This window comes from Cololabis saira, chromosome 9 (genome assembly GCF_033807715.1).
Source record: "Cololabis saira isolate AMF1-May2022 chromosome 9, fColSai1.1, whole genome shotgun sequence".
Classification (NCBI taxonomy): domain Eukaryota; kingdom Metazoa; phylum Chordata; class Actinopteri; order Beloniformes; family Belonidae; genus Cololabis; species Cololabis saira.
In genome coordinates, this window is record NC_084595.1 from 29,112,212 (window position 1) to 29,126,494 (window position 14,283).

General features: G+C 38.3%; 1 protein-coding gene across 1 annotated transcript; it reads left to right on the forward strand.

Moving 5' to 3' along the window:
* Positions 1-2,117: 2,117 nt before the first annotated feature.
* myo1ha (myosin IHa) lies at positions 2,118-14,215 on the forward strand. The gene is made up of 32 exons (XM_061729987.1): positions 2,118-2,247; positions 5,306-5,440; positions 5,524-5,639; positions 6,246-6,444; positions 6,546-6,626; positions 6,805-6,984; positions 7,075-7,173; positions 7,256-7,369; positions 7,498-7,569; positions 7,678-7,797; positions 7,879-7,946; positions 8,129-8,234; positions 8,324-8,404; positions 8,500-8,591; positions 8,883-8,977; positions 9,072-9,118; positions 9,258-9,338; positions 10,052-10,157; positions 10,246-10,363; positions 10,454-10,567; positions 10,663-10,739; positions 10,818-10,886; positions 12,012-12,096; positions 12,192-12,354; positions 12,444-12,527; positions 12,622-12,715; positions 12,809-12,864; positions 12,953-13,088; positions 13,171-13,241; positions 13,651-13,748; positions 13,827-13,926; positions 14,044-14,215. Exons 1-32 carry the CDS (start codon positions 2,242-2,244, stop codon positions 14,068-14,070), a joined length of 3,090 nt encoding a protein of 1,029 aa, XP_061585971.1. The 5' UTR covers positions 2,118-2,241; the 3' UTR covers positions 14,071-14,215.
* Positions 14,216-14,283: the final 68 nt, after the last annotated feature.

Genomic DNA, 14,283 nt, shown 5'->3' on the forward strand with positions numbered 1-14,283 from the left:
TGTTCACAGACAATATTTGATAGTTAATAGTGACTAATTACTCGTGATCTGAAAAACTGTAATACAATGCTGAAATTTCCAAATTAATTGCCATTTTGCAATGAGCTGCTAAACTGACTGTTCAGTGACGACTGTTTAATGTTATTAACCTTAATACATACGTTTTTTCCTGTAACTACAGACATGATATGGGATGTAATTGACTGGAAAGAATGCATGTTATGTGAGCATGTTGGGTCAGTTATAGGCTTATTTTGTATGAACATGTTGGGTCAGTTATAGGCTTATTTTGTATTTTATTTTTTTCTTAATTGTATCTAATGCTAATGTATTCTTGCACTATGCTTTGACCTCCTTTGACATGAGATAGATTTGCTCCTCTCCTTTTGAAATGTTGAGTAACTGTTTTTAATAAAAGGTGGTCACTTTTTTTGGTTTAAACAACCTTTACAGTAGATATTGAAATTACTTTGATCACAATGTGCATTCTTGTACTCTAATACTGACTCAACTGTTCCCCTTAAAATGAAATTTGACTCAAAATAACTTTTCAAAATATTTTTTATATTTGATTTTTCATGGAAACTTTAAATAAATGTAGAATGTGCTTGTCGAGAAGATCTATACTATATAAGGAACTACTACAATAATATAAATATATATAACGTATATATAACGTATAACGTAATATAACGTAAATATTCCAACCCCGTAACATTTGTACAGACTCACATCCGGCACTTTAAAAACCCCATATTGTACATTTCTGTTTATATTGTACATTTCTGTTTATACATTTTATCTGTCATCTGTCATCCTACGTCACTTTTTGTAAAGACTCATATCCGGCACTTTAAAACCTCATATTGTACATTTCAGTTTATCTCTGTTTATACATTTTATTTTATTCTATCTCTTATTTTATCTCTATATATTTGTTTGTTTTTATATTTTTATTCTTGTTGTATTGCACCAATCACCACAACAAATTCCTTGTGTGTGTTAACAAACTTGGCAATAAACCCATTTCTGATTCTGATTCTGATTCTACTGCAGGAAGTGAGGGGTGTAAATATTGCCTGCTGGCTAGCTTGATTCTTGATCATCTCACCCTGCAGTGGCCAATTAATAAGACCATCAGCCATCATTTGGTGGAGATCAGTCTTTCGGTGTCAGTGGCAAGAGGTTAGAATCAGAAGAAAACAGAACATCTGGCAATCACAACTTCCTTTTCCTATCAAGTAGGTTATTGACCCTTCTACAGGATCTTGCCATCATATTTTGAGGTTTGATAAGTTTTTCTCAAGAGCACCCCACTAAGCAATCCTTGACACATATATTTTATTGTTTTACATTACTTTTAAACTGGTAATCTTACACATTGCACCTCAAAGGGGCTCTCTGGTGGCCCACAGATTTAAAGTGATGTCAACAAATAGCAACATTACCATGTATCAAAATCTTTCATTCAAAATTATTTTCTTTTTTACTTCCAGGCAGTGAATCCAGTTAAAGATGCCTATCTTTGTTTTGTTCCAAGCAAAAAAAAAACCAAAAAAAAAAAATCTGGTAGCGCAACATGTGCTGGCAGCTCAAAGCAATAGTGCTCCAATGACCAGCACCATTATACTGAAAGCATGTAATGTACCCATCTAATCAAAGTTCAGTAGCCAGACATGAAGATTGCCAGCTGGAAGAATGCAAGTGGGGATTTCGTTGTGGTAATGTAATGGAGCTTGGTTGGATGAAAAGAAAAAAAACAGGAAGAAGAGCCAAAGAAGAAAGAGAGAAGTGAAGGGGGATGAATTGCTGTGGTTTGGATCTTGTTTCTGTTGTGTTATTTTACACTCAGCAGAGCAGTAGATACCCAGGTAAGCACTGAATAAGATCTCTCTGTTCCTCCACCTCCCACAACATGAATGATTAAGCACTTGGCCCACAGCACTGTGAGCCTGAGTGAAGACAAGAGTATATGGGTACACAGGCTTACATGCAGCATTATCAACATTGCATTACAACTACATACTGCATGAATGAGACATAGCATGTTATCTTGTCTTGTTATGCTTTCATAGCATTAAACAATCTTGACTTTTGCCAACTCTCTGCCAAGAATCCTGTTGTTCACTGACTGCCTCCATGCAAGCAGACACCGGAGGACTCACTATTTTTATTTAACATCGGTGGAGGGAAGGACGTTTTTACCTGTCTGGATCCAGGCTAAGACTTTAAGACTTCAAAATGCAGGTTTGAGTTTATTTTGTGATGACTGGTTGGCACTTGAAAACATTTTCATTTAGATTTTTACATTTTGGAGAAAAGATTTAAATGAAAGTTTAAGAAGGCTGATATCAGTTATTAAGCCCCCAGCTGCAGCTGTTTAAGTTATCTTTTTAGAAAACAAGAAACAGAAAAAAACTAGTTCAGTTAAATAAGTTATAGAGTAACAGAATTTACCTACCAGCAAATGTATCTATTGACATGTTTAATTTATTTTACTTATAGCGTTCAAGTTTAGCGTGAAACCATGTATTTGCTTTATTACAATTGATTTCTTCACTTGTTGCAACTGTTTGTACTTATGCTGTAACATAATTTTCCATTTTCTGTACAAATATAGGCAAGGCAAGTTTATTTGTATCGCACAATTCAACACAAGGTAATTCAAAGTGCTTTACATCAACATTAAAAGCAGCAAGACCCAATTAAACAATAAATAACAAATAAAATTAAATAAAATTATGAGAAAATAGGTCAAATAAAAAATATACAAAAAAAATACAAAAGTATTTCATATTGTGTTCATCAGTAAGCTTCAGAAATGATGGAAGGAAGATTTTGTTACTGCAATTTTGTTAGTGAGTAGTTTTTACATCCACATCAATCTGAGAGCTGCATCCGTTGTCTTGGTCAAAGAGAGGAAATCTTTTTTTTTTTTACATGTAAGGTCAAATAATCAGTTAAAATCCAGTGTAAGTTCTTGTTTGAGAGTAAACTCATAAACTCCCCTGGCAGCCACTCCCCCTCCCTCCATCATCTGAAGCTACCTCTGCTTCTCGCACAGATGAGATCACTCTGTCTCAGGAAACACTGACACTGTAGACCAAGAAGATGACCATCTCTTAATTAAAATACGATTGGTTGTACCCTGAGGCAGCAAGGCAAATTCACCTGATCTGACTGTGGCTCCACGGATTCATTACACAAGCCCTTTCTCCCCTGACACCAGGTTGGGGTTGTTTTTTTGCTTAATCACAAGTGGAATTACAACATCGCTCATTTTGTTTGTTTGAGTTATAAAGATACAAATAGCACATTGATGGGGATAACTTTTTACACTGGTCAAGTCCCATCTTTAGTTCAGACTCGTTTGTACTCCTGGACTTGAGAACGCCCCTTTAGTGTTCAGCCTTTCAAGCACGCTGTCATTAGAAACACTTCTGCTCGCTGCAGACAGCTTTCTTAGAAATGAATGCCAGCAAGACATGAAAGGTAACCTGAATAGAAAACAGTAAATCTTTCGATTTATTCAGAAAACTGAAAACATTAGCATTATTATCACTTCTGAATTCATTAATCCTTCTCTTGACAGGAGCTTATCTATCCATGTTATTACTTGTAATACTGTATGGCAGATCCCTAAGTCACGCTGTCCCAGCACATTGTCTGCTTGTGCTGCCCTGAGAGAAGTTTGTTCCCATGAAGGAAGGGGGTGTCAGCGATACCCCACACCAGCAGTGCTACCATCACAAGGCCAGATTGATTCTGACGTCCAAAAAGGGGTTCCTTCAATGATATTGTTCACCTGTCTCATTGGCTTAAAGTGGGTGGGTGGGAGCGGGTGTTATGGGAAGGGGGTCGTGTGAGGGTTATTGGTGGGGACACGGGGTGAGGAGTATTGTTGAAGAGATGGGTGAGAGGATTGGGGGTGCAGTGCTGACAGATGGAAAAAAATAAAATACTCTCGTCTGACTAGCCTCCTCCATCCTTCCATGGGGCCCTGCTTCAGCAGAGTAATGAAGTCCAAATTACAGCACGTATTGCTTAGAACAAGCCTCTATTGTTTGCCCTCAGGGCACATTAAAGCGCACTAAATGAGTGTCACAGCAAGCAGCAGGGCACAGACCGTTACTGCACTATTTAGTCTGCCCTCTTGTCTCAAGACGGCCCTGTTTTGGAGGTTCTCAGATCAGACAAATACTGCTCCCCTCCTCCCCTGCCTCCTCCGCCTTCACCCTTCCTCTGTACAGCTAACCCCTCCCCAACTCCTCACCCCAAAATAGGCCAAATCTCCTCTATTGTGTTTCGACTGCCTAGTGTGAAATTCACTGTGACGTTAAATGTTTTCTAATGAATAATTACTGAATGGATATGCAGGGGGAATATGTGTAATGGATTGTAGACTGCATTTTAAAGACGTCTTTTTTGTCTCTGCTCCGTGGTATTTACAGGACAAAAACACTTGGCCTTTCTCAGAAGAAATAAGGGCCATAGGCAGAGGACAGAAGCATGGGAGGAGGGGGGAAGGAGGGCTTTGTGTCAATTAGATCCAATGGATTATCTTTTTTTAATGTTTTTACAGAGAATCAAAGGACTTGCGCTTCCAAAAGGAGAGAGAAGAAAATACAAAACCAACAAAAGCTGTGAAAACCTTTGGTTGAAGTTTTTGCTGCTGCGAATGCAAAACAGATTGGTGGAATTTTTTTTCCCACTATGCTGCTTAAATGCGCCGCTGTTTCAGGCTTTGCCAGCCCATTTGCACACCGCGTTGTGTTTGGTTGGTGCATCAGCTCAAGAGAAAACACGGGCTGCTCGCCAAGTTCCATGCGTGCTGGGTAGCAATGATTATTTTCTATATGTTCATCGGCACAATCACAGACCTTTGCTTCAAAGACATCAAGGACCTCTAGACCTCTCATTTCAATAGAACAAATAGACCCCATGTTTGTGCTTTTTCTGGTGCTTTTTAATGCCGTCCCCCCGGATGGAGTTATTTATTCAAACACTGTGTCATCCAGCTGTATTTGTCAAAATAGTTGGCAGAAAGTTTCATCATTCTCATGTGTCCACCAAGATCACAAGGGATATTGTTGCAATGAAACCAATAAATATAAAGTTTTTATAGTTGTAAATACAAATATAAAGAGTGATGAGGGGAGAAAAACACAACATAAATTTGAAATTGGGTAACTGTGAAGAACATAGTGCACGAATGTGTTTTATAAATAACTGTCATTTCACTTTTAAAAAGTTTCTCATTGCTTTGATAGGTATTTAACTTATACCGATACCACTTGTTGCACAGGGTCATCTAGACATGGAGGGAGCCCTGACTGCCAGAGACCGGGTGGGAATCCAGGACTTTGTGCTCTTGGATGAAACCACAGAAGCTGCTTTTATAAGCAACCTAAAGAAACGGTTCAGCAAGGATCTTATCTATGTAAGTCCTGGAAAGCACAGTTAAAACCCTTAGCAAACATGTGTGCATTTTTGCAATAACTAAGATTTTCCTCCTTCTTTTAGACGTACATTGGCACGTTGTTGGTGTCTGTCAATCCATACAAGGAGCTAGACATCTTCAATAAGAAACAGATGGATATCTACATGGGTGTCAACTTTTTTGAGCTTCCACCGCACATGTGGGTGTGCAGTCAATGTGAACACATTTTATGAATGTTTACGGCAGCAGCTCTCAACTGTTCTGGCTTTGGGACCCACCATCCCCCTCAATGACATCCACGACCCAGCTCCAGGACTTGATAACTTTCAAGTTCTCAAATGTCTCTAATAAAAATATGGTGCAGTTTAAACTTCAGATTGTACAGACTTAAAAGTGCTTTCATGCACAAACATGAAATAAAAACATGCAACCACTGAGAAGTAGCTCCAAAAAGACTCAAATATATAGCTTTAGCTGAGTACCTACTAACTGAACATAACAAGAACTGTACCAGAAAAAAAAGAAGTCACTTAATCAAGCTTTATATCAGACTTGCCAGCTGTTTTCCAGCAAACTATATGAAATAAAAAGTGCAACAACTGAGAAGCTCTAAAAAATAAGTTGTTTTACCTTCACCTGAGACAAAAGGGTGTGGGAATCTATCTATCACAAGTACTATCACAAGTACAAACAGGATCACTAATGCCTCTATCCAAACACATAAATGTTCCAACATATTTTTCATTTTTGTCCAGTCCATCAAGTCTTTGTGTTGAAAAGCAATGTTTGATATGCCTCCATACAGCTACGCTTTGGCAGATAACGCCTACCAGACCATGCTGACAGAGGTCACCAACCACTTCATCCTTATCTCCGGCGAGAGCGGAGCAGGAAAAACAGAGGCTTCCAAGAAGATCCTGCAGTATTATGCTGTCAGCTGTCCGAGCACCACTTTACTGGACACTGTCAGAGACAAAATGCTCATGTCCAATCCCGTCCTGGAGGTCTGGTGATTATTTAACATTTGATCAGTGTAATGACTTCCCTAAATGAAAGCGATGACAATATTAACCTCACTGAATCATATGACTGCATTTTAACACAGGCCTTCGGAAACGCCAAAACACTAAAAAATGACAACTCAAGTCGATTTGGGAAGTATATGGATATTCAGTTTGACAGCCAGGTAAGGAAGCTTCACGATGTCAGTTTTCTTAAAATTTTAGTCATGTCAAGCTTTAGACTGAAACTCTTGCTTTTTAAGGAATTATTTCTTACCAAATCTTTAAATCTGGTCACTGGACCATAGACTATTATTTCTGGAAGTTGTAGAACTGCTTTCTTTAGGATCATGATGCTCATAGGGGGAAGCTGTTGGAGGCCATATCCTGAACTACCTGTTGGAGAAATCAAGGGTTGTGCATCAGAACCACGGGGAGAGAAACTTCCACATATTCTATCAGCTAGTGCAGGGAGGATCAGATGACTTGCTTCAGCAGCTGGGCCTGGAAAGAGACTGCCAGCAATACAACTATCTAACACAAGTGTGTATGAATGTTTTTTGTTTTTTCAAATGTATTGTTATGAATAAGCAAAGCAAGAAAGCATTTAACTTAATGAAATTCTTTTAACAGGGAGAGTGTGCAATTGTTTCATCAATCAATGACAAAAATGACTGGAAGTCAGTGAAAAATGCCCTGCAAGTCATTGACTTTGATGACATTGACACCAGTGTAAGTAGTGCAGATGCCAAGATATAGAGGGTGTAAATGCTTACCTGTTTAACAGTACAAATAAAACCATGATTCTGTGCAGCATTTGTTTGGCATTGTCGCAAGTGTTGTCCACTTGGGAAATGTTCAGTTTGAAACTGACAGTAAAGGCTATGCTCTCCTGAACAACAACACAGAACTGCTCTGGGTTTCCAATGTAAGAGAACATATATATATATATATATATATATATATATATATACATATACATCTTTTTTAAGTTTTTTTTTTTTTTTTCATCTTCACCAAGCACAGTACATTGCCTTATCCCATTTTTCTCCACAGCTGCTTGGTGTGGATGCCCAAAGTCTTCAGGAGGAACTTACATTCAGGAAGATTGAAGCCAAAAAGGAGCAGGTTGACACACATAGAAATCTTCTTTAGTTCTGTTTAAAGATAAAGCCAAGCTTCTCTGTAAACCTCCCACATATGAAATACTTTGGTGGTTTTCTTTCCACCACAAAGGTCCTCAGTCCATTCACAATTGATCATGCCATCTATGCCAGAGATGCGCTTGCTAAAGCGATCTATGGACAGACTTTCACCTGGCTGGTCAACAGGATCAATGAGTCCATGGAGAACAAGGTGAGCTGATGAAAGTGTACCACAAAAGACAAATCATTGACAATGACATGACTTTTTCCCCCCGGATGTATTTTGTACTAGGATTCTTCACCAAAAAGTGTTATAGGGCTTTTGGACATATATGGATTTGAAGTTTTCTATGTAAACAGGTAAGTGGTGATCTTTTATTTGGGACTTTTGTACTGTGACTGCACAGTAAGATTAGCATTGGATTGATGTTTGATGACAGGCTTTTAAGTGAATAATTGTTGATGTTTTCCCTGATACATTTATGTTTAAAAAAAAAAAACTTTACTGAACTTGGTCTCTTTGTCTTCACCATTTTCTTCAGTTTTGAGCAGTTCTGTATAAACTACTGCAATGAAAAGCTGCAGCAGCTTTTTATCCAGCTGACACTCAAGGCTGAGCAGGATGAGTATGAAGCTGAAGGAATTGAGGTAATCTGACGCTGGAACAAAACATTGACTAGTTACATTAATGTGTGTTTAAACATCTCAGGTTTCTTTGTTGTTTTTTTTAAACATAGTGGGAACCCGTTCAATTCTTTAACAACAAGATCATCTGTGACCTGGTCGAGGAAAGACACAGAGGAATCATATCAATACTGGTGTGTAATAACAGGTGAAGCCTTCCATTTATTTACATTTAAAAAAGAAAATGATGGTAAATAAACTGAGACAACTCCTTTTGGATGTCCTGCAGGATGAGGAGTGCCTCAGGCCAGGAGATGCAACAGACATCACCTTCCTGGAGGAATTGGAAGAAAAGATGGGAAATCATCCCCACTTTGTCACGTGAGTTTCAACATAACATAACAACCTAATATTTCAAGAACTGACAGATGTTGAAGCTTTCTGTGCAAAGGTTCTTTCTGATCATTTTGAGTCACACCATTGGTAACTAATGACCTGACTTCATGAAAAGCATTTTAACTCAGCACACAACACAAATCAGCTCAAGTCTTTTCGTCAATACTCTGCTGAGTAGAGTCAACAGTGGACCTTAAGTCCTTGAGGGACTTAAAGAGAAACATCTAAGTCTCCCAGTCCTCATCCCTCTGTTTGCCTCCTCGTCTTTGATTGCAGGCATAAACTGGCGGACAAAATGACCCGTAAGACTCTGGAGAGGGGAGACTTCCGTCTCTTGCACTATGCCGGGGAGGTCACATACTGCGTTGTGGGTAAAAGGAAGCACATCCTCTTCTACTCATATGCAAGCCTCCTGACTGCCAACTGATGGCTCTGTGAATCCTATTTTCTTCTGGTTTATTCTAGGTTTCCTGGACAAAAATAATGACCTGTTGTACAGAAACATAAAAGATGTAAGTCAAACATTTTTTAATAATGTTAACAAGACACAAATACTATGGTTTATGCTGTAGGATTATTCTACAGAAAACAAGATGAGAATGATTGTTCTGTTATTACGTAAATTAATGTTTATGTGTTAATTTCCGATAGCTGATGTGTCAGTCGAAAAACTCCATAGTCAAAGCACGCTTCTCCTCCATGGATCTGGACAACAAGAAAAGACCAGAAACAGTAAGTTCATCATTGTTTGATCAATTATAAACTTAAAACGTAACAGCTGGATCTTCAGTTAGACCGGAAAAAAAGCAGGATATTAATTATGATCACATACTTCGCTAAGAAATGCATACTTTTACTTTGGAAAGATGATTCCCCTCCAACTTTCAAGTTTTTTTTGATCAAATTTCAGTTTTTTTACCATTGGAAAAATTAACTTTAGAAAAATACAACCGTGCTCATATTTTTCAAGAATTTTGGTCCCATTATTCTCAAAACTGGATAATTTTTCCAAAGGGGACCAATGAGTATCTTTATTTTCGAACTTGTCCCTTATATGTATGTATGTTTGTATGTATATATGGGTATATATATATAGTTTGATATCGCTGTTGCTGCCATTATATATTTATTTATTTATTTATTTATTTTTTTAATATTTATTTAATTTTGTTCTCCCTTAATGTATGTTTTTTTTTTTTTTTTCTAGGGTAATTATGGGGAGGGTAGGAATGTGGGTATAATAGAAATCATGCATGTGAAAATGTGAATTGTGAAAATTATTGTGAAATAAAAAGATATTAAAAAAAAAACAAAAAAAAAAAAAACATAACAGCTGCTGGTGTATTTTGACAACTCACACGCAGCATTTTCTCTTGTCTTTATCGGCAGCAGCCTAGTGTGCCTCAAATTGAATGTACCTCCTGACCTGCACGCTCTCTCTGTAGGTAGCAACTCAATTCAAGAGCAGCCTGCTGAAGCTGACAGAGATGCTGACGGCAAAAGAGGCCTGGTACATACGTTGTCTGAAATCTAACGAGTCCAAGCAGCCGGGTACGCCAGCTGAAAGAAGGCTACTGCTTAGACGATGCAGATCTGTGAATATGACTAAATCACTCTTGTGTCTGTTGAATAACTGCAGGCCAGTTTGACGAGGCCCTTATCAGGCACCAGGTGAAGTATCTGGGCCTAATGGAGCATCTCAGAGTCAGAAGAGCTGGTTTTGCTTACCGACGCAAATATGAGGTCTTCTTAAAGAGGTATTAAAACTACCATGTTACCCCAAATGAATTTGTGCTAAGTTTTTAAAAACAAAAAATACTATATGGGGTGTTTGGGTCATCTTGCAGATACAAGCCTCTTTGCCCAGCCACCTGGCCACACTGGAGGGGAGGGCCTGCTGATGGAGTCCAAGTACTGGTTCAACATCTGGGCTACCTGCCAGATGAGTACAAATTGGGGCGGTGAGGACTATTTTATAATTAACCCAACAAAATACAGTGCAAGCCAGGAGCGAAACCAATAAATACCCAAGCATTCTTCATTTGATATTTATTAGCACCAAAATATTCATCCGTCATCCCAGGACACTTTATGCCACAGAGGATGCTTATGAGAGGTGTAAACATGAACTTGGTGAGTTGAAATCAAATATTGAAACCTCTCATCATCACCAGCTGTGCAGTGATTTTGTTTTATGCTCTGGATTCGCAGCCACACGACTTCAGGCCAAATACAAAGGATACAAAGCAAAGGGACAGTACCGGAAACAGAGGGAGGCTGGTACAAAACACTTAAATATTTGTTGATTGAGAAAAGTAATCCAACATTCCACATCTATGACTTGTAATAAGTAAACATTTGCCACTATTATCTGGTATAATCTACATATGCAACAATGAGTGATATCTGATTCATTGGTCTTGCACATCAGCTTAAAGGGTTTATAACACATTCCTCGGTACAGAATAGTTTAAACTCTGACATATTGGTTTGCTTACATGAACTGCTTGTTTCAGTTTCTTCCACAACAGTTTTGTTGGATTAGGGCTTTGATTTGCCTAATACCAAAAATGAATTTATTTCATTTAAGTCTTGTTTTTCCTGTTGTTTAGTGTAAATTTTGTGTTCAGGATTGCTGTTTTTGCTGCAAGGCCCATTCTCTCTTCAGACTTAGTTTCCGGTTAGATATCCTGACATTTTTCTTTAGAATTTCACTTGTGAGGAAATGTGAGGAAAAAAAACTAAACAAACAAACATCCAAACTGATACACTATCCCATGTCCCAGATCTTTGATTTGGAATGCACTGTTTTGATTTCAACAAACATATCTGGTATATCTCATTGAAGCCAAAATGTTGCTTTATAAACAGTCTGTTTTTTATTATCATTATTAGCTCTGTGATCTGCAGAAAAAAGCAGATGGAAAGCACTTTTACTTTTTTAGAAAGCAATTGCTTTCTCTCTGTAGCCATGGCATTCACATCTTTACTACTACTTAAACAAATAAGGAAAATGATTATACATCTCGCTATATGATTGTTGTGAAAAATTTGTCAAATCACAGTAAGTGGATAAATTGTGCAAAAACAAAAGCAATTTAAGACTACTTTTACCATTCTTATACATGATCATCCAACAAAGATCCCTCTGAAAGGAAGGTGTGTAATATTTGCAAGGTGTCACTGAAAGTCTATTTAGTAATCCATGAGTGGGAAGTAGTTTTAAACCAGGGAACCCTGATGCCACATAGCCATGTTTAGAGGAGCAAAGTCAGTCTTAAATGGGTCTTTCATCTACAAAGTATACTGTACATACTCCACATGTGTTGTAGCACTACTGAAGACCAACAGTGTTGAAACTGGGTAATAAAAAGTTACACAACCTCTATAATCTTCTGATATCAGCCACTAAGATTGAAACTGTTTGGAGAGGCATGCAGGCAAGGAAGGAGAGAGAGAAGAGAACTTGGGCTGTAAAGGTCATCAAGAAGTAAGCAAGAAGAACAATGTCATATATTATGATTTCACCATTCCTTTGTAAGATTACTGTAACATTATTACCTAAACAATATTTTCACCACCCAGATTTATCAAAGGTTATATGACCAGAGGACAAGCAAAAACCACTGATAACTCTGAGTACTTGGCTTTTGTGAGGCAAAGTTACTTGAACAGACTTAAAGACAATCTGCCAAAGACGGTTTTGGATAAAACCACCTGGCTAACTCCACCAGCTGTGCTGACGGAGGTAGGATAATATATACGATAGATCTGTTTAATCAATCCAATACCACATTTCATGTAACTCTGTGCATGATTTCATTCTTTTTTTTCTAGACATCGGAGATACTACGCACGCTCCACTGCCGTCTGCTTGTGCGGAAATATGTAAGAGGAATCACACCTCAGAAGAAAGCCCAAGTAAAACACGGCAAAAACAGAATAAGAGGGTAAACAATCATTTTACTTTTGGTCAAATCAGTTTTTCCAATTATTTTTCTCTTCATCCTTTCAGCTTCAGCTGAAGGTGGCTACCAGCTCCGTCTTCAGAGGTAAAAAGGACAGCTATCCACAGAGTGTCCCTCATCCTTTTGTGGACACAAGAATCAGTAAGTCTCCAGTACAGCCACACAATGTCATTGTCACAATGTTACTGTCACAATGTCCTACGGCATCATGCTTACGTGTCATAATAACTCAAGGTGACCAAGAAATGAATGCAAGAGTTCTTCAGATGATTCACAATGAACACATTAAGGTAATACAGTAACGTGTCTCTATCATCTAAGAGTATTTCAGCATCACATCAAACATGGCTCATCATGTTGTGTAATGTGTTTCTGCAGTACAGCGTTCCAATAATTAAATATGACAGAAATGGCTTCAAACCGAGGCCCAGACAGCTCGCCCTCACTCAGATGGCTGCCTATGTAATAGAGGAGGCCAAGATCAAACGGAGAGTGCTGTTCACCTCTCTCAAAGGTTAGACTAACGTGACCTTAATTTTGCAATGCATGACAAATCTTCTCATACTGAGCAAATATTGATATTTAACTCTTTGCAGGGATTTCAGTCAGTAACTTGACTGACAGTATCATTGTATTCCATGTAACATGCGAAGATCCCAAACAAAAGGTAGGTAAAGAGTGATTATTTGTGTTTGCTGCAACTACCTATTCCCACTTATTTACTTCCTAAATAAATCAAGAAACAGGTTTAGTTAAAAAAATAATAATACTACTACTGTCATTTAGCAGACGCTTTTATCCAAAGCGACTTACATCTGAGACACACACACCATGGAGCAATTAGGGATAGGGCCTTGCTCAGGGGCCCAAGGTGGTTCTTGGTTGCCATTCTGGGGCTTGAACCTGGGCCCATGCCCACCTCTGTAGCCACTAGACTACCACCCCCCAATAATAATTAAGTTCTCTTTAATTATTATTAATTAATTGAGACAAACTGGAAACATGAAGAATACCACTCATCCTCATACTTTTAGTAAAACACTAACATGTTCCTTGGACTTGACTGTCTATTTAAGGGGGATCTGGTCATGCAGTGTGACTACTTGTTTGAGTTTTTGGCCAAACTCAGTGTGATTGCTAACAAGCAGAACGCAATCCATGTGGTTCAGGGCAGGTAAGTTTGAGATTTGAAATTCTGATGGAGATTTGATATGCACATTGATCTCAAACATATTTTTGAATTAATTCTCAGTATAAAGATTGAAATCCAAGCAGGGAAAGAGAGTGCAGTGGATTTCAGCAATGGGGAAGAGCCCATGGTATACAAAGCCAAGAATGGACACCTGATGGTGGTGAGTTGTGTTTTGTAATGATGAAGTTAAGGGACTGATGTGCTATTCTACGCCCTGGTCTATCACTAGTCTGCAAACAAAGAGACAAAATGTGAATCTGGTTGTTTATCACCGCAGGTGGCCACTCGGGCAAGGACACGGTAAAGCTTGGCCTTTAGGAACAGATATACAGGTAGCTCCTGCATATTTCATCGGGAGACCCCATAGGAGAGGATCAGGATGTCTGCTGGATGCATATCTGACCAGAACCAAATGTAGCCTTTGAGGAACCAAGGATGTTGGACATAAACAGACACTTGAAAGCTTCACATAAATCTGTGGTCTTTTTTTTTTCCACCCATAGTATTAAACTATAAT

What these genes read in the sequence shown, in the direction of transcription:
- myo1ha (XM_061729987.1), top strand. An exon ending in TCAGCAAGGATCTTATCTAT is followed by an intron (nt 5,441 to 5,523) that starts GTAAGTCCTGGA and finishes TCCTTCTTTTAG; the next exon opens with ACGTACATTGGCACGTTGTT. An exon ending in ACAAGAAAAGACCAGAAACA is followed by an intron (nt 9,339 to 10,051) that starts GTAAGTTCATCA and finishes CTCTCTCTGTAG; the next exon opens with GTAGCAACTCAATTCAAGAG.